Source organism: Mixophyes fleayi, chromosome 3, assembly GCF_038048845.1.
Source record: "Mixophyes fleayi isolate aMixFle1 chromosome 3, aMixFle1.hap1, whole genome shotgun sequence".
In the NCBI taxonomy this organism is placed as follows: domain Eukaryota; kingdom Metazoa; phylum Chordata; class Amphibia; order Anura; family Limnodynastidae; genus Mixophyes; species Mixophyes fleayi.
Window position 1 is genome coordinate 197159875 of NC_134404.1, and position 24103 is coordinate 197183977.

A 24103-nucleotide genomic window follows, 5' to 3' on the forward strand; every position below is an offset into this window, starting at 1 on the left:
CAGAACATGCATTCATACCTCCCAACATTTGGGTATAGTGGCTGTGGCCATTTTCGTGGCGTATGGCACCCTTTCACCACTACGCTGCCATACAGAGCAGCAGTGAACAGAAAATCTCCCAACAAGGCTGTCCTAATCGAGATGGCGGGACTGTCCTGACTAAATCAGGATGGTTGGGTGGTATGAGCATTTCACAAACAGCAATATAGATATAAAACTAGCTTTTTTGCTGCACATCAGGGTAAACATCATTATGACAAATAGGGGGGGTATTCAATTGTTAGCGAGACGGGTGAAAATCCCGCGCTCAAAAAATATTACCGTTAATACGGTAATTACTTGCTGAAATCCAGCGAGTAAATTACCGTATTAAGGGTATTTACACGCAAATTACCGTATTAACGGTAATATTTTTTCGAGCGCGGGATTTTCACCCGTCTCGCTAACAATTGAATACCCCTCATAGTGTATTGGTTACATTAATCTTCAAAACAAACTGTGAACTTAGTTTTCATATCTACTACCTTGTCGTGTAGGATCCACAGATATGGGTATCTAGCTTTGCATTCCAGATCCACTATTAGACCAGATTTTAATAGCATTTGCATATGTAGATAAGGTGAACTAACTAAAGAATGATGTATCTGCAAATGGTACATATGCAACCTATTATAAACAAACATAATTCCAGGATAGCTTGTGTATATGGAGTAGAGATGGTCACTGACCCCCGTGTTTTGGTTTTGGATTCGGTTTTGGATCTGGATTACCGTCGTGTTTTGGTTTTGGTTTTGGTTTTGCAAAACCTCCATTGCGTGTTTTGGTTTTGGTTTTGGTTTTGTTTGGTTTTGTTTTGCTATTTTTTGGGAAAATCCATGTTTTTGGGCCTAAATTAACCCAATTTAGTGCTCCAACTGTTTTAGAGACAAGTAATCTAATTGTTGAGGTAATAAATCATCCCAAAAAACAGTTTAATTCTTCGTTGGTAGGCCTATTCTACACACAAAACAGATTGTCTTCCTCTCCATCTATGCATATTGGCAATGCAGCCATCGTCTTTGAATGTATATTACACCCTACACTTATAGTTAAATATGTAAAGAAATGGAAAAAGCCAGTTTGGTTTCTGTCTCTCAAGGCCCCCCTCCACTTGTATAAAATACCAAAAAATTCAGCCATTATAGACTGTACAATATTAATTGACATGGAGAAAGCCAGTTTGGTTTCTGTCTCTCAAGGCCCCCCTCCACTTGTATAAAATACCCAAAAATTCAGCCATTATAGACTGTACAATATTAATTGACATGGAGAAAGCCAGTTTGGTTTCTGTCTCTCTAGGCCCCCCTCCACTTGTATAAAATACTAAAAAATTCAGCCATTATAGACTGTACAATATTAATTGACATGGAGAAAGCCAGTTTGGTTTCTGTCTCTCTAGGCCCCCCTCCACTTGTATAAAATACTAAAAAATTCAGCCATTATAGACTGTACAATATTAATTGACATGGAGAAAGCCAGTTTGGTTTCTGTCTCTCTAGGCCCCCCTCCACTTGTATAAAATACTAAAAAATTCAGCCATTATAGACTGTACAATATTAATTGACATGGAGAAAGCCAGTTTGGTTTCTGTCTCTCTAGGCCCCCCTCCACTTGTATAAAATACTAAAAAATTCAGCCATTATAGACTGTACAATATTATGAAAAATGGACAAAGCCAGTTTAGGGTCACTCTGTCTATGACACCCTACCCTTAAGGATAAATTGCCCTAACAGCAGCCTTTCAAGATGGTATGTGATATGGAAATGCCACAAGTCCCTTTCCTCTTTGGGGGTAGATTGCACCCTACACTTACATAGAAAGTTTTAAAAAGATGTTATCGGCATCATCTTCAGCTTCATCCTCACCCTCATCAGTGTTATCGTCATCATCACAGACTATCAATTCATCGCCGCTTGAATCCGCCATTAGAGAACAGTCAGTGCTTGCATGTCTTGGATGGTGAAGGCCTTCCTCGTGGAAGATGTAGTTCATTTTTATAAACATCATTTTCTCCACATTTTTGGGAAGTAACCTTCTACGGCGATCACTGACTAAGTTCCCTGCTGTGCTGAACACTCGTTCAGAGTACACACTGGAGGGTGGGCAGCTTAGGTATTGCAAAGCAAGTTTGTACATGGGTTTCCAAATAGCTTGCTTTTCTTCCCAGTAAGGAAAGGGACTGTCTGACATTTCCATATCAACTACCTCTTGAAAGTAATCCTCCACCATCCTTTGCATGTTTATACTCATATTGGATGGACTTATGGGCAAAGTGACACTTTTTTTTGAAAAATCCTTCAAACCAGCCCAGATGTTAAATTGTTCTCGTCTGCCCCCTGTGTCTTCCCTGCTTCTTTTTTGGAAATTTAATTTTTTACGAGCAACAGCTTGAGAAAGTGAAGGAGGACACGTCGTCAAGCCGAGGCCCAGTTCAGCGGCCAACTTGCTGAGCAATAGCTCCTTGCAAAAGTTCACATCTCGCTCATTTACAAGTAAAGACTCAATGTAGGTTTTAAACCTTGGATCAAGCACAGTGGCCAAAACGTACTGATCCGAGTTCAAGATCTTAATAACTCGAGGATCATTGTGAAGCGAATTAAGTACTTGATCGACAAGGCCAACATACTTTGCTGAATTGCTTGCTTTCAGCTCCTCCTTCATTTTCTCAAGCTGCTTTTCCAATAGTCTAATTAAAGGAATGACTTGGCTCAAACTAGCAGAGTCTGCACTGACCTCACATGTCACAACTTCAAATGGTTTCAGCACCTTGCACAGCACTGAAAGGATTCCCCACTGTGCAAGAGTGAAATACATCCCCCCTCCTTTCCCAATGTCATGACTTGTGCAATATGCTTGGATGGCTTTGCGCTGTTCCTCCATCCTCTGAAGCATGTACAGGGTGGAATTCCACCGAGTTACCACCTCTTGCTTAAGTTGGTGGCAGGGCAAGTTAAACTGCTCTTGGAGCTGCTGTAATCTCCTACATGCTGTGGCTGAATGCCTGAAATGGCCTGAAATTTTACGGGCCACCGAAAGCATCTCCTGCACCTCACGGTTGTTTCGTAGGAAGCTCTGCACCACCAAGTTGATGGTGTGAGCAAAACAGGGAATATGTTGGAAATCACCCATCTGTAATGCTCGCACTATATTGTTGGCGTTATCTGAAATGACATACCCTGGGGAGAGTCCGAGTGGTATAAGCCATGCATCAATCACATCTCTCAGTTTGCGTAACAAATTGTCAGCCGTATGCCTGTTAGTGAAGCCGGTGATACAAAGAGTGGCCTGCCTGTGACAAATGTTACGTAGTGGTGTACATGCTGCTGCTGTTCCTGCTGGTGAAGGTGAATGACCAACCCAGTGGGCTGTCACAGTCATATAGTCTTTGGTTTGGCCACTTCCACTTGTCCACATATCTGTGGTTAAGTGAACAGTGGGCAGAATGGCATTTTTCAGCGCAATCTCTACATTTTTACACACTTTTTGGTATAGTTGTGGAATAGCTTTACGGGAGAAATGGTGTCGCGATGGAATTCTGTAACGCGGACACAAAACCTCAATTAACTGTGAAAAACCAGCTGCGTTTATGGTGGAGATTGGACGCAGATCTAACACTAACATTGCAGCCATGGCGTCTGTGATTCGCTTGGCGACTGGGTGACTGCTGTCATATTTGCTTCCCCTCGCAAAGGATTGTTTCACAGTTAATTGCTGAAATGTAGGACTGCTCATTTTATTCACCTGCCTCTGGGATGACGATTCACCCCCAGCAGCAGCAACAGCAGCAGCAGGACTAACGCTTTCTTCAGAGGAATCAATAATAGTGCCGGAGTCATCCAGCCTTAAGTGGGATGCCGGGCTAACTCCGAGCGCTACTGAGGATATTGATGAGGATGGTGTGGTGGGTGTATTTTGTGGCCGTCGGTATGTCGGTGAGCGGAGGGTCTTAGCTGATGAGGGAGTGCTTGTATTCTTTTGGGAAGAACTTTCAGCTTTTCCCAACACTTTGCCATGAACTCTCGTTAAATGGCGTAACATAGACGAGGTTCCAAGATGGTTAAGGTCCCTCCCTCGACTGACTGTGGCTTCACATACACTACAAATGGCTATACAATTGTTGTCTGGATTTGGGTAGAAATAATTCCACACATAAGAAGTGGATTTTTTTGTTTTATGCCCAGGCATGACAATGGCCTTTTTCTTGTCACGTGCCAGAACTGCTGCCACTGGTGCAGGACTTACACAAACAACCTCATCCTCATCAACATCCTCATTAGCGCCCTCGTCGCCTACACAAATCTCCCCCTCATCCTCTTCTAATTCCAAAGTGGCATCCTCAATTTGGGTATCACCGGCTACACTCGGGCTATTAAGGCACACATCAGCAGAATGCTCACGATTAGACATCCCACTGTTGGATGGACTCTCCACAGGGATTGTTGTCATTTGTGAATCAGAGCAAATATTCTCCTGTAATGCCTCACTGGTATCTTGCAGCTCAGCTTTGACGCGTAACAGTAGTTGTGCACCAATTGTAGGCTGGGTAACTTTTTGGGATCTGCCACTAATAGCCAAAGGTGAAGGCCTCATTCTCTCTTTGCCACTGCGTGTGTAGAATGGCATGCTTGCAATTTTTTTTTTATCGTCACTTAACTTTTGCTCAGTTACACTTCGTTTTCGCTTCAATACAGTAAATTTTTTTTTGGTTTTTGTTTTTTGCACTAATTTGAAAACACTCTGTTGTTTGACATCGCCTTGGCCAGATGACGTACTGGGAACACTAACATCAGGACTGGTGACAGAACCTGGTTGCTCATTTAGATCATATGTGGACTGCTTTGAATCCATTGCGTAGATACTGCTGACAGATATGACTTTTGACAGCCAGAAATATTAATGCACAATTAGGGAGGACACCCCAAAAACACTGAGGAGTGCTAAAATTTATTGAGTAGATACTGCTGACAGATATGACTTTTGACAGCCAGAAATATTAATGCACAATTAGAGAGGACACCCCAAAAACACTGAGGAGTGCTTAAAATTATTGAGTAGATACTGCTGACAGATATGACTTTTGACAGCCAGAAATATTAATGCACAATTAGAGAGGACACCCCAAAAACACTGAGGAGTGCTTAAAATTATTGAGTAGATACTGCTGACAGATATGACTTTTGACAGCCAGAAATATTAATGCACAATTAGAGAGGACACCCCAAAAACACTGAGGAGTGCTAACATTTATTGAGTAGATACTGCTGACAGATATGACTTTTGACAGCCAGAAATATTAATGCACAATTAGAGAGGACACCCCAAAAACACTGAGGAGTGCTAACATTTATTGAGTAGATACTGCTGACAGATATGACTTTTGACAGCCAGAAATATTAATGCACAATTAGGGAGGACACCCCAAAAACACAGAGGAGTGCTAAAATTTATTGAGTAGATACTGCTGACAGATATGACTTTTGACAGCCAGAAATATTAATGCACAATTAGAGAGGACACCCCAAAAACACTGAGGAGTGCTAACATTTATTGAGTAGATACTGCTGACAGATATGACTTTTGACAGCCAGAAATATTAATGCACAATTAGAGAGGACACCCCAAAAACACTGAGGAGTGCTAACATTTATTGAGTAGATACTGCTGACAGATATGACTTTTGACAGCCAGAATTATTAATGCACAATTAGGGAGGACACCCCAAAAACACAGAGGAGTGCTAAAATTTATTGAGTAGATACTGCTGACAGATATGACTTTTGACAGCCAGAAATATTAATGCACAATTAGAGAGGACACCCCAAAAACACTGAGGAGTGCTTAAAATTATTGAGTAGATACTGCTGACAGATATGACTTTTGACAGCCAGAAATATTAATGCACAATTAGAGAGGACACCCCAAAAACACTGAGGAGTGCTTAAAATTATTGAGTAGATACTGCTGACAGATATGACTTTTGACAGCCAGAAATATTAATGCACAATTAGAGAGGACACCCCAAAAACACTGAGGAGTGCTAACATTTATTGAGTAGATACTGCTGACAGATATGACTTTTGACAGCCAGAAATATTAATGCACAATTATGGGGGACAACCCAAAAGCGCTGGGGAGTGCCAAATATGAAGAAAAAATAATAAACCTCTATCCTCCTCTCTGCACTAGCGATTTTGGTTAGAGCAATTGCAAGAACAATATTGTATTCTTTCTCTGTCCCTGCTCTAATTAGCCTATGACTACACCCTGCTCTCTCCCTCTGTCAAATGGCGATGGATTGCTGTGGAGGCGTGTATTTATAAAGTTGAAGTATCGCGAGAACCGAGTCCCGAGATCCGACGACGTCACAATGACGTTCGGCCTCGATTTGGATTCGGAATTGGCGGGAGAGTACCGAGCTGCTCAGCTCGGTACTCGGATACCCAAAGTTCGGGTGGGTTCGGTTCTCGGAGAACCGGACCCGCCCATCTCTAATATGGAGGAAAACATGAATCAGAAACAATTTTAACTTTAACTCAGAAGCTATATATATGCTCTCTGCAGAGTTCTAGTGTGAAAGCAATGTTCTGTTATGATCAGGGCCAGTGCTACCACTAGTCAAACCTAGGCAGTTGCTAGGGCGCCAGGGTGTAGGGAATGCCAAAAAACAGTGAATGAGTAAAAAAGTGTCAAGCATTGATTGACAATGACTGTCACTGTGGCGCCCCCACACAGAGTGCCGGCTGCTGATATGGAGGGGCAGCAGCTGGCTGCTTCATAGCTGTGAAGTTACAGGCTGCTGCTCCTCCAAGTGGCACTTGGGTATCATGTCACAGCACAGTTCATGGTCCCAAGAACAGAGGATACCGTTCCAACTCAACACTAGGTAAGAAGCGGGGGGTTGGCACCAGGGGAGGGGAGAGGGGGGGGCTGGGCGGTGTAGTGGCAGTTTGCCTAGCGCACATCCAACTCACGCACTGGCCCTGTCATGATGGAGTACTAGATACTGTGTCGAATAGAATAGCTTGGAAAGCAGGGTGTTAGAAATCACAGTGAAATAAAACAAAGAGAATACATTAAATCGCATCACCAACCAAAGCCAATGAATGCACTGCACTCTTTTGTAATTTTTTTTACCCAGTGTTATCTAGGTAAAAATAAGGTGTCTATAAGGTAAAACTCTAAAAATCTACAACACAAGTTGTAAGCATATTAAAAAGTACCATTCACATGATTTCAGTAGTTTGGGATTGTATATGCGATCTCTAAAGGAATTTTTGGGTGAGATTTTGATAGATGGTTTGTGGACACTAATTTTTCTTGCTTTAATCCAAATGTGCAAGATCTGCGCTCAGCAGTATAGTTAATCATCATATAGCTCAAAGCAAAACTATGTGCAACATATGGCAGTACATTGATATGAACAGTGCCTAAAAGAAATTATGCTTTTCAAAACAAGTATATTCTCACTATTATGTTTCTTTAGATATTTTAAATACAACTTGGAAGTCATGAAAAAAAAAAGAATAATTGTAACACAAATTGTATTTTGTAAAAATATTTGTGCATTATATTTAAACAAAAATCTACAGTGAACCTTTAAAGAGTTTTGACAGACATACTGATATGTGCCGAGTGTGTCGGACATTCCTAAATCATGTCACCTTTCCTGTCATATTAAGAATTTCACTTACAGTAATGAAATAAAGAATTTGGGCTAGTGCAAACACACATTGCAATCCGGTCAGATATCAGAATCAATGAGTAAATTTACCCCACACGAGTGACCAACTTGAAATGGTCATATTTATTAATGCAAAGAAGATCAGGCTGTTCATAGTTAATGACATAACACACATGTATTCAAATTGGTTGACCTGTTTTTCCTCCACACCGCGTTAAATTCAATCCACTGAGATCTGATTTTTATCATATATAGCACCTATTTTGGAGCCCATGTACAACCACAATTACACCATGTGTGGACTCTATTTCATTGAAGCTTACATACTGACATTAAATAGTTTTTTAGATTTAAACTGGGTTTAAACTTATCAAATGATTAAGATCTGGTTGTGTGAGCGCCTTACCTCTTGATTGGCTGTTGTCAGCTTGTTTGTCAATTCTTCCTTAAGATTTTCAAGTTGTTGCCTCAGTTGATTCTTATCTTCTTCCAAACATAGTTTCTCCTTTTCATACTGCTGATGGAGTTCCTGTGCAGATAGTCAACAAAATACTACTTACATATCAGACTCTTCTTTTTGTCATCTCAAAGATGATTTATCTCTTTAATGCTTTGCTTATAAAATAATGTTATAAAAGTTAATTCAATCAGAATGTATGTACTTATTTAAAATGTCAGGGTACATAGAGTACTCCCTTGATCTACTATAACACACTGTAAAAGAATTGTTGCACCGGTAATGTCAGGATTAATATTATAATCAGATTAATATTACATGAGAATATATATCATGAAGGTTAATTTCTCTGGATCCACCTCTGCTCCGCTTCCTTTATCAGTTGGAGTACCACAAGGCTCAGTCCTAGGTCCTCTGCTATTCTCTATCTACACCACTCCTCTTGGAAAACTAATAAGTTCCTTTGGATTTCAGTATCATCTCTATGCAGATGATACACAAATTTATCTATCCTCTCCTGATCTTTCACCATCTGTGTTGTCTCGCGTTACTGACTGTCTTTCTGCCATATCATCTTGGATGTCTTCTCGCCAACTCAAACTCAATCTTTCAAAAACTGAATTAATAATTTTCCCACCCAAAAACAGAAGCTTCCTGCCTGACATTTCTATTTCTGTTGATAATATGACCATAAATCCCACCCCGAAAGCTCGTTGCCTAGGTGTAATCCTTGATTCACAACTGTCGTTTATTCCCCACATCAACTCTATATCTAAATCATGTTACATACACCTAAAGAACATTTCCAGAACACGAACATATCTGACACAAGACACCGCAAAAACATTAATTCATGCACTCATCATCTCCCGCACCGACTATTGCAATTCCCTCCTTACTGGTCTTCCCAAAGTCAGACTTGAACCCCTACAATCTATTTTGCATGCAGCGGCTAGATTGATTTTCCTTACTAACCGTTATTCCTCTGCTGAGCCACTCTGTCAGTCTCTACATTGGCTGCCTGTATATCAACAAATCCAATATAGAATTCTTCTACTAACATACAAAGCCATCAACAAAATTGCACCGACATATATTTCCTCACTTGTCTCGAAATATCTCCCTACTCGACACCTCCGTTCTGCACAAGATCTACGTCTCTCCTCCACTCTCATCACATCCTCCCATTCTCGGTTACAGGATTTTTTCCGGGCTGCACCCACTTTGTGGAATTCCCTCCCACGCATAATAAGACTTTCTTCTAGTCTTCAAACCTTCAAGCGTTCACTGAAAACCCACCTCTTCAGACAAGGTTATGATATTCCTCAACCACCATCTTAATTTCCCTAGATTACCCTATTACCATCCTCTACACTGCTAATGCAAGACAACAACCCTCTGACCAACATTGCAACACACACAGCCCACTCAATACTTTTACCTTTGTGTTCTAGCTGGTCCATTGTGCAATATGATGTAGCACATGCCCTTGTGTCTCTAACTCCCATTGTCCTATAGACTTGCGAGCAGGGTTCTCTTACTTCTCTGTCTGTATGTATTACCCAGTATTGTCTTATCAATGTTTGTTCCCAATTGTAAAGCGCTACGGAATTTGCTGGCGCTACATAAATAAATGTTGATGATGATGATGATGATGATAATGATGAAGGTGCTACCACTAAACCAGAATTGGTACAGAAATAAGAGAGCAGAGTTTGTAGTGCACTTACAATCTAACATTAGTTATTAATGAACTGAAGATTGTTAATTTCTTTGACTATAAAAACAATTTTATTACATAGAGTTAACTTGATTTGTTCAGAAAAAAATGTTCAGGGCTCAGGCCTATAGCTTTGCAAGTCACAATATGCTTTAGTTTTATTAACAAGTTAAAAGGACATGCAAGAACTTATACCTTATCTGATTACTGACCACTAAAGAAATATCGCTAACGGACAGGAGCAGTATATTGAGCTTGTTAACAGTCGTCTTATCCCCAGATAAGAGAATGGTTTCAGGGAAGGTATGGATTATTCATGCAAGATGGGGAGCCATGCCATATGGCAAAATTTTAGAAACTAAAAAATTCCTAATTCATTGTCCAACCATTGTAGATCATTACTCTTAATAGCTGTCAGTTGTATTTGCAATAGTACTTTTGTTAGAAAAGTCGTGCAAAGACAGTGTTTTCCGTATCAGATAGTCTTCATTCAAGTCACAAGGAGAAGTATTGTCTCCCTAAGATTGGAATCATAGTGTAGCACCTAAACTAAATGATCGAAGATTCTCAAATGAGAGGGTCGCATTGTACTTTTCTTATCAGATATTGTGCATTGAATATGCAAAGCTGCTAATTATAGTTCACATTATATGGTTGATAGAACACGAATGCTTGCTAGATATAGTGTTCAGCCTATACTTATTGGAGCAATCAGTGAATTGCTAAATGCTACCACAGAAAATATAGGAACTGAGGGAGCTTTTAGTGGTCTTAACTATCACGTTGATTTTCACTTGTTGCTAATTCACTGATTTTACGAGTTTCATTTTTATTGATATATCATAAAATAGTTTTTATAGTAAAATAGATGATCAATCTTCTGATCAATAATAACTAATAAGAGATTGTAAATGTAACATACTATGTTCTCTTATATCTATTATAACACACCTGTTTTATAAACACCTGTTGTTTTTTTTATTATAACAGCCAATAAGTTAACAATTAGGAATTCTGCTGCATGTTTCATTTAAATGAATTATGAATTAAACCATTTAGAGACTGTAAAATAAACATTTCACTGTTTGCTTAAGAAATAAGTGTTGTGTTTGCATTCACTGTGACTCACCATCTGTAGCTTCTTCTTCTCCTTATTTGTAGAGCTGTGTGCTGCCTCGAGCGTTGCTTGATGTTTCCATGACATCTCCTCTAACATCTTTGCATGAACCTCTTTTAGCTGTACCGTCTCCTCCTCAAATTTGATGCGCAGGTTAATCAGCTCTTTCTCATAGCATTCGCGTTGGGTCTGCTTTGCTTCATTGATTTTCTGCAAAGAATGAGACAAGACAAACACATTATGCAATTGCTCGTCCATACATCAATTTTTAGACCCATCAATCAGCCTTGAAAAACTAACATATATTACTTTTCATTGTTGTTTACTCTGCTTGAATTCATAAATAGATGTATAATTTAAACTTCCTTTCTATGACTTGCCATACATGATTTATTACCAAGCAAGAAGAGAAGAAAAAAAATGACAGTCTGTAAACCTAAAATGTCAGGTATAATTCTGAATTTCTCTATTTCTCCTGGAGGCATTTTAAATGGAAACATACATTTTGACATCAGATAAAAGAGAGTTAGCACATCTAGTTTGCCAAACTCCTAACTTTCTTGATATTTTTGAACTGTTTGCAAAGCTGGTACAATGTTATAGTGTGGTTCGCTTTATTTATAAAGCTGCAAAACTGCAACCCTATATTGCAATCACTGTTGTGAGAACATGCACCTATTTTTGTGAGAATGTATACATCTATATGGGTAATGGCATGGCTTAGCATGTCACAATCGAGACAACTACAGGAGTGCAAAACTTTGCTGCTGATGGGAGAAGCTCTACGGACTGGGGTGTTGCTGAATGTATTTCAGGTACAGGAAACTGCATCACCCTACATAAAAAAATTAGATTTCTGCTCTGGGATTAGACTCAGTCGGTGGAGATTGTGCATGCAGGGGCTTAGAGCTATTAGCTGCTGGACCCAAAGCCTTATTGCCCTCACTAGACAAATGTTTTACTTTTTTACACATGTACACTTTAGGGGTCACTTAGAGATGGACTCAAGGCCATTTTTAAGCGTAAAACATGCTGTTTCGTACTGCACGTTGTTATGTTCGTTTTATCGCTACCAATTGTCCATTGCCCAATGCGATTATTGTGGTTCCAATGCACAAAGAGATTTAATAGCAAAAGATAGCAGGATTTACAGCAAGCCATTATGACACATAAAAAGTTTAACAATAATCAGGGAAGTATAGAAACCAAATACATTAAATTTTCGCTAGCGTGTCCTGGTCCCAGGTCCATGTAGTTTGTAATCAGGAAGATAGAGACTTAACAATGGCCCAGGAGCTTGCTTATATGCAATGCAGTTTGAATGACTATAAACAGTGATGATGTCACAAATATACACAGATAACACCAAGAGAGGTCTTTCTTGGTCCAGGGTTAATAATGTTCCAGTAGACTGCTGGCCATAAGTCAGTTGATTTGATGTTTTCCATGGATGGGAGGCAGCTTACTCCAACTGTTGCCTACACGTATTCCCGCCGCATAATCAGTTCAAACTGACCCATAAACAAAGTGCAAAGTATTAATCTCATATTGCTCATAACTTGCGACAAGCTAGAGGCGATCGCTACTCTGTCGAAACCGGTTTAATGCTGGTGAAATAAGCTTTAATATGACACCAAACTTTTAGAGGACCTGAACCATAAATACCTTTACTATAGTTTTATCTATGTATAAATAATTGTTAATACATTTTACTAATAAACAAATGTAGATTGGAACCTTAATAAAAGTGTAAGTGCGAATGTAAATGTGTGTTATTAATCCGTACGATTGTGTCACTACACGTGGCGTACTAATCGCAAACGCACAGTAAATCAATATTACTCAATTTAGTTTACTTCATCCAATTATTTGACTTTCACAACATACATGCACAAAAAAATGTGTATCCCTGCATCTATATTACACTTTTTACATATCTCTATCTTGTGTTTATTTGCACCTGGAGATACACCTGTCAGGAGGAAAAATCTGTGCTGATAATTTTGATTCCCCAAAAGTAATACCAGGACCAGCAATCATAGCCTGGGCTGGTTTCAGCAACTGCGGGAGGACAAACAGCATGGCTTCCCTTTGCAAAAGCCACAGTCCGCAGTAGGCTATGAAAAGTTGACACTGTAACAGGGAAACCTGCAGCACGGGGTCCTCCTGTTATAATGTCACCAAGCCCCAATCTATTCAGTCCTGGGCTAAATTCCCTTGGCTTTCCTCCCTTGGAAAAAAAACAGTCCCATACTGAAAACAATAGATCCACGTACCCAGCTGGTATTGGGGTAAAAAATAATTAGATGATAGAATTCAGGATTTTTTATATGGCACTACTGGTGCCAACAAGCCCTGGTGACCATAAATTGCTTGCATATGGGGCAGGATGGCTTAGCATTTCTGCCTCACAGCGCTGGGGTCATGAGTTCGATTCCTGACCATGGCCTTATCTGTGTGGAGTTTGTATGTTCTCCCCGTGTTTGTGTGGGTTTCTGCCGGGTGCTCCGGTTTCCTCCAACACTCCAAAAACATACTAGTAGGTTAATTTGCTGCTATCAAATTGACCCTAGTCTCTCTCTCTCTGTCTGTGTGTGTGTATGTTAGGGAATTTAGACTGTAAGCACCAATGGGACAGAGACTGATGTGAGTGTGTTCTCTGTGCAGCACTGTGGAATTAGTGACACTATATAAATAGATACTGCTGCTGATATGATGATATGCTGGAGATTGTAGATCTACAAGTGACAGAATACTTATGGCTGCCAGAAACATAATGATCCAAACAACTAGATAAGGCAAATTTATCTCTATATACTAATTATTCAACCTGCTTATCTTTAACAACCTGTCATCTATTCCCCAACAGAAATGTAAAAAAACGGTGTTTCCTATATTGATATGACTCCTATTATTATTGCTCGAACCTCTTTGTTTTGTTGTTTGGTTGTTGCTTTTATGTGTCCATATATCAATTTGACACAGGATCTGCATTATTAGTCATGTTTATTTATCTGTACTTACTGTTGCTAAAAATAAAAATATTTAAAAGAAAATCATATAAACAATATGAAAAATTATTTTAATAAAATAATCACTGTCCGGTACGTTCTTTAAATTTATTCACCTAAAACCACATGCATTAACAAAAAGTCCAATATCAGCCTCACTCAAAAACACCTCTACCCAAAGTAGAAAATGATTTTGGCAGGAACTGCATTACCCACTCTACAGCTACAGGGATGTGACACTCCTGATGCAGTAGCTGTATGAAACTTAAAGGGTAGTCTTCCATATCTTAGAAATAATCTTCTACTTTGGCCAGAAGTATACCCCAGTCCATCCAGCAATTCACTTTAGGGACAAGATCTGTGTCACATGATGCTATTGAACTTGCAGCACAGAAATTGTCTCCGTTACAAAGGACTTTACATCGTGATAAATTTGCTATGTTTTTACTTAATAAAGAAAAATTACTAAAAAATAATTCTTACGTAAGTACAAAATGTATAACATGCACAGTTGAGGAGTGTACAGTAAGACTCAATACAACATTTTATGTGTATACTAATGATGAACACAGTATACCGTATTTCCCCAAGTATAAGGCGCTACCATGTACAAGACGCACCTTAATTTTGGCCCCAAAATTTAAGGAAAAAAATATTAAGGTAGCTGTCAAAAAAGGCAGGGAGAGTGTAATGGAGCAGCAGGGTAGCACACTCTCCCTACAATCGCCCCCCCTCCCCGCTGTCACTGTGCCTCTGTCCGCCTCCTCCTGGATCCCCCTGCTGTCACTGTAATGCTGCCCGGCTACCCCTCGATCCCTCTGCTGTTACTGTAATGCTGCCCCGCTCCCCCTCGATCCCCACGCTGCCACTCTAATGCTGCCGTGCTCCCCCTCGATCCCCCCGCTGTCACTATACTGCTGCCCTGCTCCCCCTCGATCCCCCCGCTGTCACTATACTGCTGCCCTGCTCCCCCTTGATCCCCCCGCTGTCACCAGGGCCGCCGAGAGGGCAGGGGGGGGTGGGTACATTTTACCCGGGCTCGACCATGCCAGGGGGCCCGGGCCGGGCCCTCTCCGCTAATTAAAATTATTTTATTTTTTTAAAAATTTTCTTTCTTGCGATTTTTTTTTTATTATTTTTTATTTTTCCCGCGGGGAGGGGGGAGGGTGGGGGGGTATTCGTTGGTGGGGGGAGCTGGAATAAAAAAAACAAAAAAACCCCCGATACTCACGTGATCGCGCTGCGCCGGGTCCCTCCTCTCCTCTTCTCTATTCACACTGACTGCCGGGCGTGACGTCATCAAGTCACGCCCGTCAGTCAGTGAGGAGCGCCGCAGCCAGCATGAAGAAAGAAGACAGAAGAGGAGACAGAAGAGAAGAAAAGAAAGGAAAGAAGTTGACAAAAGGTAAGTAAAGAAACGGAGAGGCAAGGGGAGGAAAACAGAGAGGGACAGTACTATAAAGAAAGGGGAGAGAGAAACAGGAGGAAAAAAAAGCAGAGAGCCACAGGGGAATAAAAAAAAAAGTGGGAAAGAGGAACAGTGGAGGAAAAAAAAGTGGGAAAGAGGAACAGAGGAGGAAAAAAAAGTGGGAGAGAGGAACAGAGGAGAAAAAAAAGTGGGAAAGAGGAACAGAGGAGGAAAAAAAAGTGGGAAAGAGGAACAGAGGAGGAAAAAAGTGGGAAAGAGGAACGGAGGAGGAAAAAAAAGTGGGAGAGAGGAACAGAGGAGGAAAAAAAGTGGGAAAAGGGAACAGTGGAGGAAAAAAAGTGGGAGAGAGGAACAGAGGAGGAAAAAAAGTGGGAAAGAGGAACAGAGGAAGAAAAAAGTGGGAAAGAGGAACAGAGGAGGAAAAAAAAGTGGGAGAGAGGAACAGAGGAGGAAAAAAAGTGGGAAAGAGGAACAGTGGAAGAAAAAAAGTGGGAGAGAGGAACAGAGGAGAAAAAAAAGTGGGAAAGAGGAACAGAGGAGAAAAAAAAGTGGGAAAGAGGAACAGTGGAGGAAAAAAAGGAGAAAGGAACAGAGGAGAAAAAAAGGTTTGGGGGCTATTGAATGTTGGGGTGAGTTTAGGGAGAATGAGGTCTATTTATTAAATGTGACTATGAATTATTTAATGGCAGTGATGGTTGCAAGAAATAGGTACTGCTGGGGCTGTTTGCAGGAAGGGAAATAGGTTTATTTATTAAATGTGAATAGTATTATTTTAATGTTGGGGCTGGAGGAAGGCCTAATTATTAATCGTGAGTGCTATTGATTTAACGCCGGGGCTGGCTGTAATTTTCTAAATGTAGCCATTTTTTTTCAAAATAGGTCCTTCAACATTCCTGGATCCGGACAAGCCACAACTAAAGAAACCAGCAGCCACAGGTGGAGAAAGTGAGAAGAACAGGTAGGAGAGATCAGCACAGTGTGTGAAATGTTGTGATTCTAGTAGGGACAATGGCAATTTTTGGTGAATGTTGTGCCCAATGTAAGGTGTAGGCCAAGACTGAACTGTTTGTGTACACACTGCATTCTTTGTATACTACACTGTGGTGGTAGATGTCCTGAAAGTCAGGAGTGCTTGAAAATATGTGACGCTCCGGCGAATTGAGAGTCTAGTGATTTTGATGCTAGCCACGCCCCAATGGCACATTTGCCACACCCCTAAATGCATGACCACAACTTCGAAAAATTTTGCACCGCCGTTAGGCTAGTCACGCCCTAACGGCGCATTGCCACGCCCCTGAATGTATTACTACACACCAAAATTTTTGGGGCTTGTTTGACTATGAGGGGGGGGGGGCCCATGAATTTGTTGTACCCGGGCCTTGAATTCCTCTTGGCAGCCCTGGCTGTCACTATAATGCTGCCCCGCTCCCCCTCGATCCCCCCACTGTCACTCTAATGCTGTCCCGCTCCCCCTCGATCCCCCCGCTGTCACTCTAATGCTCCCCCCCCTGCATCCCCGCTACCTCTGTATAAGAGGCACCCAGGTTTTAGTCCCAAAAGTTTTGGGGAAAAGGTGCGTCTTATACATGGGGAAATACGGTAATTCTTTTCTATACATAAATTTGGGCACATAAGGGGTAGATATATGCAAAGGAGGTGAATGAGGGGGGGGGGAGCAGGATGGGAAGGCAGTAGGGGGGAGGGGGTCACTCTGGGCCACATCTATTAAAATACAAGACCTGTAGGGTTTTTATCTAAGCCCTTATGAAACTCAACAAATTGGGTAAGCTATCATACTTGACACAATAGAATGTAAACCACAGTTGTCAAACTCTTTTATAAGAGATTGACAAAGTGCACAAAATATTAGTTATTCCTAACAATTGATAACAGAACTAGGTGCGTCAAACTAGTAAGTAAGTGTTCTTATTATATAATTTTTAACTACAGGGGATAAATATATTAACTGCCGATTTTAACAACTCACCGCCATACGGTGTACTTGCAGTGAAAGTTTAAATCGGCAATGGCTTTAAAGGCATTGTTTTGCCTTTAAAGTCATTGCCGGCGATTTGAAAAAATCGGCAGTTAATACATTTACCCCTAGGAGTGGGTTGGGTGAGGGGAGGGAACTCAGCTGAGTAATACCACTTTCATACTGCCGCCCCTGCAATATCCCGGGTTTTTGAAGCCAGGTTTTTGCAGGGGCTCGGAGCGTCCCAGCTCAGAAACACCATTCATACTGCACGTTGGACCCGGGAATTCCCCGGGTTGACTCCATTCATACTGCACAAGTCTGTGCCCTGGCAATTTGTGGGAGTCATCACCAGAGCACTTTTCATTGGCTGAAAGCTGGAATATAAAATATGAAAAAATTCTTTCTCTCTCTCTCTCAAACCCGGGTTGCACCATTCATAGTGCAACCCGTGTCCGACCCGGGAATTACCCCTCGATAAGTCCCGGGTTGAAGACCCGGGTTTTTAGACTCGGGATTTTTCACTTGTACCATTCATACTGCACCAAGACCCGGGTCGTTTGAGCTCGCCCCGGGAAAAACCCGGGATTTTGCTGCAGTATGAATGGGGTATTATTGGTTGATATTCCTGTAACAGACAATATCAATTTACTAATCCCAAACTAGAAGGATGTCAGTTTGGGAGATAGGTGGGTGAAGGTACCTATCTAGTCTCACTGATTCCATCATAAATTAAAGGAGGCTGGAGAAAAGGCATGGATCCTGGGAGAGATTATTATATTCATTTTCTTGGGTGCGAACACATATTGAATTCTTTGAAAGACATTGTTAGATTATAGTCCCTCATCAGGTTTGTGTGACACTCCCATCTCCTCTTCTCACCTCACATTAGCCAATAATTTCTTAGGAAGGATGAACATATTCAAAATCTTACATATGGACGAAATTACACCTCTTGAAGTGGGATGAAACAAACAATATTCTTCCAATGTCGAACAAGATCCAGGGGAGTTGTAGACTTAGAGCAAGCCTGACCAACCTACGGCTCTTTAGGTGTTGTGAAACTACAAGCCCCAGCATGCTTTGTCAGTAGAAAGGCAGTCTATAGCTGGCAGAACATGCTGGGACTTGTAGTTTCACAACACCTGAGAGCCACAGGTTGGCCAGCCTTAACTTAAGAGTGAGAGAAATGTATGGAGATATTGATAAAAATGCCTACTTATAATGGATTGTAAATGAAAGAAGTCAGACAAGTTTCCAAGCAATGCAAGGTCATCCAAGAATGTCATTTTGTTTTAGAGACAGGCGATGAAAACTCTTGGGAGCCATATTTGGCGTACATTGCTGATTGGAACACAGAGGACTGAGTAAGACGCTGATTAAAGTTTACACAACTAAATAGTGTAGTCCCAGATATGACAGGAAAATGCTGTGGTACCCCTTTTGGGACTAAAATTCTTAGGGAGCCATAGATAAGTAGACTTTGATACCAAAATCAAGTATGCAGAATCTATTTAGAATCATAGACGGCCTGTCAAATATGCCTTGATTGCACAGCCCACAGATGCTAGAAAGGACCATATTTATGGTCACACCAAGTGTAGGTATATTACTTAAAGGGAAAAATCAAGGTAATACTTTCCAAAATCCATATGTGGGAAGATGTCTGTATAAATTTGTAACCATTGGAACAGCCACATGAAATGTGTCACTGATATTTATCAGTCCCATAAGTAAAACAGGTAGATACTCTAACTGCCGATAAAACGTAATCATGTTTCATAGCATATGTGCAGAAAATCATACTATATTTAGTGGATTTAATGTCATATCTCTACAATGTTCCAGAAGAGAGCTTTAATATTTATAGAACCCATAGTAAGAACTGCTTTTGAACAAGGGGCAATGAAACAGTTGTAAAACAAATTAGACTGCCAGCACATTTTTTTTCTTTCAGTGATACCACAGACGATGGGGGAAGGGGCTTAGGTTTGAGCAGGGAAAAATGTTTAAAAGTAAGAAATTGATTATAGAAATTGGCAGTTCTTGGGGCTTAGTCTTCTACTGATGAATTGTCCATACCATCTAACTATCCCCAGGCGGTAGATTACCGAGAACATGAGTGTGCGTTATGACTGCATCTGTGTTTTATTGCTATTTTATTTTAAGAAAACTGTTTGACATTTCTATTTCTATATGTCATTTTGTTATCAACATTTTTATTTCATAATCATTGTGACTTTTTGTCATATTAACTGTGGGCAGCACAGTGGCCTAGTGGTTAGCACTTCTGCCTCACAGCACTGGGGTCATGAGTTCGATTCCCAATCATGGCCTTATCTGTGTGGAGTTTGTATGTTCTCCATGTGTTTGCATGGGTTTCCTCCGGGTGCTCCAGTTTCCTCCCGTCTCCAAAAAAAACATACTGGTAGGTTAATTGGTTGCTATCTAAATTGATCCTAGTCTCTCCCTCTCTGTCTGTCTGTCTCCCTATCTGTCTGTGTGTGAGTGTGTGTGTGTCTATATTAGGGAATTTAGACTGTAAGCCCCAATGGGGCAGGTACTGATGTGAGTGAGTTCTCTGTACAGCACTGCAGAATTAGTGGCGCTATATAAATAGATGATGATGATATTAAACTCTAATTATGTTCTGTTTTTGTGTTATTAAAGCACTCATGTATAAGACAGACTTGACATTTATAATACTACATTCATGCAAGTTATTGTTTGTCTTAAAGTTACTTTGATTAAATTAGGTTGTGATTCTATTTTGGAATCACTTAGGGTGTAACTGAAGACTTCCTAAGACTATCAGCTCTTGAATTAGATCTTAGTAGTGGCAAAACTTTGAATGTAATAGTGAATGTGAAATATAATTTTTAGAGATGTTAGTCATTTTTAGGCAGACCATGTGGTTTTATTTTAAAAAAAAAACCTTTCACCTCTACATGCCATGCATGCTTAGGTGGGTTTATGGGAGTTGTGGGGATTATTTCACTCAATCTGGTTGCCAACACTTTAGCAAATATTTTGGTCAATTTTCAAAGATGAGACTGGATGTCAGCTTGCACAAAAATTAGGGTCCTTTGCTGGCTTGTATATCACCCAATTCCTGGTGTGAGTTTAGGTGATTTTATAGCTTTAAGGGATTCTTTCTGCAGTCATGGCTGAGGGAAATAACAGAGGAAAAACCGCAAGCATCAAGCATTGATTGATGGCCAAGTTACGTTTCAGAGTTTTGTCTGAGGTCTGTCATATTGTATAGAGAGGCATAAAAAGATCTAAATTCGTCAGTGACTGGAGACATAGATTCTAGCTTTTAGTTTGATGGCTAATAGTGTGTCTGCTTTTTATTCTTTGCTATAAAAGCCATAAGGGTCATATTAAAGTCTTACCTACATTACAAGCAAACAAAACATTAAGCTGCCTTCTGTAAGCAGTTACTTTGCGCCCTATTTTATTACTTGACCAACATTGATGTTTAGTGTCTGTATCTGGGATTCTAAAACAGCTTTTGCTCTACTCGACTTCCTCCGGGCGCAGCTGTTTAGTTTGCCTCCAATTATTTCAGCTTATTTTGATGGACAAGTTAAAGGTTTATGGGCTTCCCATACTGTCGCTAGGGGTATTGTGTTCATCGCATTAAGTTGAAAACATTTGAGACAAACTTATCAGCTTGGCTCAGAGGAAGTTTACCAGGTAGACAATTTCTGAGATTCGTGAAAAGGCCGGGACTTATCTAACTTTGGGTCTAGGATAATATTAAAGTCTTCCCCAAAACAATATGGTCCTCTGACAGGTTGATATGTTGTTTGTAGAACCAAGTGCAGAATTTACATTTAAGGAGTTGGGTGCGTGAACAAAATCCAATATTAGGGGCATATTTAATTAGGTCCCGGGATCGCAGTAATGCGCTGGAACGGGGCGCAAAGGTAATTTGTGGTACCGCAATAATGTTGATTTTCCTTCGCACCCCATAATTGAATATGCATCTTAGGGTGACTTGTTGACCTATAAATCTCACTTCTAGGTCAGTTATAGTTTTAATTGGTGTAAAGGAGGAATTATTATGTAAAATAATTGCTGCCCCCCTTGGCTTGCAGTTCAGCATGGGAGTATTCAGGCAGTTTACATTTAGTGACACAACCTTAATGGCCAAAAAGGTAAGTGGCTTATATCTTACAAAGAGTTTATAGTACACATACAATAATTGAAGAGGTTCCATGGCCTGGCACGAGACCCCCGACTCTATTGAGACTGAGAGGCTATATCAAGAGTTTATTTTATTCTAATGTATATAGTATCCAAGTTTTTTTTTTGTTTTCCTTTCCCCAGTCTATTTCTATTGTCATCCCCTGGAACAGGTCTTGGACCAGAAATTTTCTTTTGAAGTTAGGACTGGGCTTGGTGGACAACTGGAGTTGTACTTTTTTTTATACACATGGCATTCCCATCTCTTACAAAAAGTGTGACAAGTCATTGAGGATTTAGATCCTGGCAGATAATTTGAGTAAAGTAACAGCCAGAGTGGAAGTTGTTTATAGAGATGCTCCGAGAACTGAGCCCACCCGAACGTAGCAGATCTGAGTACCGAGCCGAGCCGACTTGGTACTTTCGCACACCCTCAGAATTGAAAACGAGGCAAAACGTCATTGTTACGTCGTCGGATCTCGCGAGTTTTGGATTCTATAAGTACCGCCATCCACGGTGATCCAGTGCCATTTCACAGAGAGACACAGAAGGGGTGGCACGGTTCTTGGCAGTCTCTAGTGCAGTTGGGCAGCATCATAGCTAGAAAAGAAAGAGGAGGGGTAGTCTCCAGTGACATTCTACTGAGTTATAGCTCACAGAGAAACAGAACAGCTCCATTGCTAATTGTCATTGCTGAAATAGAAATAATAGGGCTGCCAGTGTTGTTTTAAATCTGCAGTCACATTGTATTGTGTTATATAGCTAACACACAAACAGGAGCGGTCCATTGCTTCATTGCTAATTGTCATTGCTGAAATAGAAATAATAGGGCTGGCAGTCTTGTTCTAAATCTGCAGTCACATTGTACTGTATTATATAGCTTACACACAAACAGAACAGCTCCATTGCTAATTGTCATTGCTGAAATAGAAATAATAGGGCTGGCAGTGTTCTTCAAAATCTGCAGTCACATACTTCTACATGTAAAAGCTGAGCTGGAAGAAAACAGTAAGGCATTAGAGGAAAATGTATGTTCAGATTCAGAAATGACACAAATCCCTGAGGAGAATCTATCCACGAATGCTATGTGTAAGCCTGACCTTTCTCATAGTGTACCCATAAAGAAGGCCCCTTTCAGCATTTCTGCAGATGTGTGCATGAACAGCCCAAGTGTAGCCGGTGATACACAAATTGAGGATGCCACTTTGGAATTGCAACAGGATGAGGGGGATATTTGTGTAGCTGACGAGGGCGCCAATGAGGATGTTGATGAAGATGATGTTGTTTGTGTAAGTCCTGCACCAGTGGAAGCAGTTCTTGCAGGTAATAAGAAAAAGGCCATTATCATGCCTGGGCATAAGACCAAAATATCAACCTGTTATGTGTGGAATTATTTCTACCCAAATCCTGACAACAGTCATCTAGCCATTTGTAGCATTTGAAAAGCCACAGTCAGTAGAGGTAGGGACCCTAATTATCTAAGAACCTCATCCATGTTACGCCATTTGAAACGAGTTCATGGCAAGCTGTTGGGAAAATCGGAAACTTTTGCTAAAAAAATAACAACAAGCAGTTCAGCATTAGCTAGGTCCCTTCTCTCAGCTAGAACCTGCCATCTGCAATCTACACCCTCAGTAGCGATCGGAGTTAGTCCTGCATCCAAGTTGCTAAGGCTAGATGACTAATCCACTATCCTGGATTCCTCAAAATAATTCTTGAGCGTTAGTCCCACTGCTGCTGCTGCTGGGGGTGAATCTTCATCCCAGAAGCAGATCATGAAGAAGACTACTAGTAGTTTACAACAATTGACTGTTAAACAATCCTTTGCAAGAGGAAGCAAGTATGAAAGCTGTCACCCAGTCACAAAGCAAATCACAGACGCAATGGCGACTATGCTAGTATTAGATCTGCATCCAACATCCACAATTAATGCTTTAGACAGTTACTTGAGGTCTTGTGTACCAACATCCATCACTACACCATTTTAATAGAAAAGCTATTCCTCACCTCTACCAGAAGGTTTGTAAAAATGTAATTATTGGGCTACAAAATGCCATTCTACCCACTGTACACTTAACCACAGATATGTCAACAAGCAGAACTGGTCAAACTACAGAATATATGATTGTGACAGCCCACTGGATTGGTGAATCGCCTTCCCCAGCAGGAACAGTAGCAATATCTATCCAAGAAGGTCACATTTGTCGGAGGCAGGCTACTCTGTGTATCCCCGGCTTCACTAAAAGGCATACAGCTGACAATCTGTTACAAAAACTAAGGGATGTCATTGCAACATGGCTCATTCTGGATATGTGTCACTCACCGGACTGTGAGTGCCATTTCTCCTGTGTTCAGGAACCGTGGCCGTCCGCCATCCTGAGGGTCTGCGCATGTGCAGCCCTTATTAGACCTTCAGTATCTGTTGCTTTTAATTGATTGGATGATCAGGCAACCCTCCCTATTTAAACCACCTGTGATCATT

General features: G+C 40.8%; 1 protein-coding gene across 6 annotated transcripts in view; it reads right to left on the bottom strand.

The window, feature by feature from the left end:
• FAM184A (family with sequence similarity 184 member A) overlaps positions 1-24103 on the bottom strand; it is a 253280-nt gene that overhangs the window by 71193 nt on the left and 157984 nt on the right. For all 6 annotated transcript variants that reach the window (XM_075202995.1, XM_075202994.1, XM_075202992.1 and 3 more), the window contains 2 exons: positions 11028-11225; positions 8128-8250 (listed from right to left, as the gene is read on the bottom strand). In XM_075202995.1, coding sequence (XP_075059096.1) covers positions 8128-8250; positions 11028-11225 — 321 coding nt within the window. The remainder of the gene's footprint in view (positions 1-8127; positions 8251-11027; positions 11226-24103) is intronic.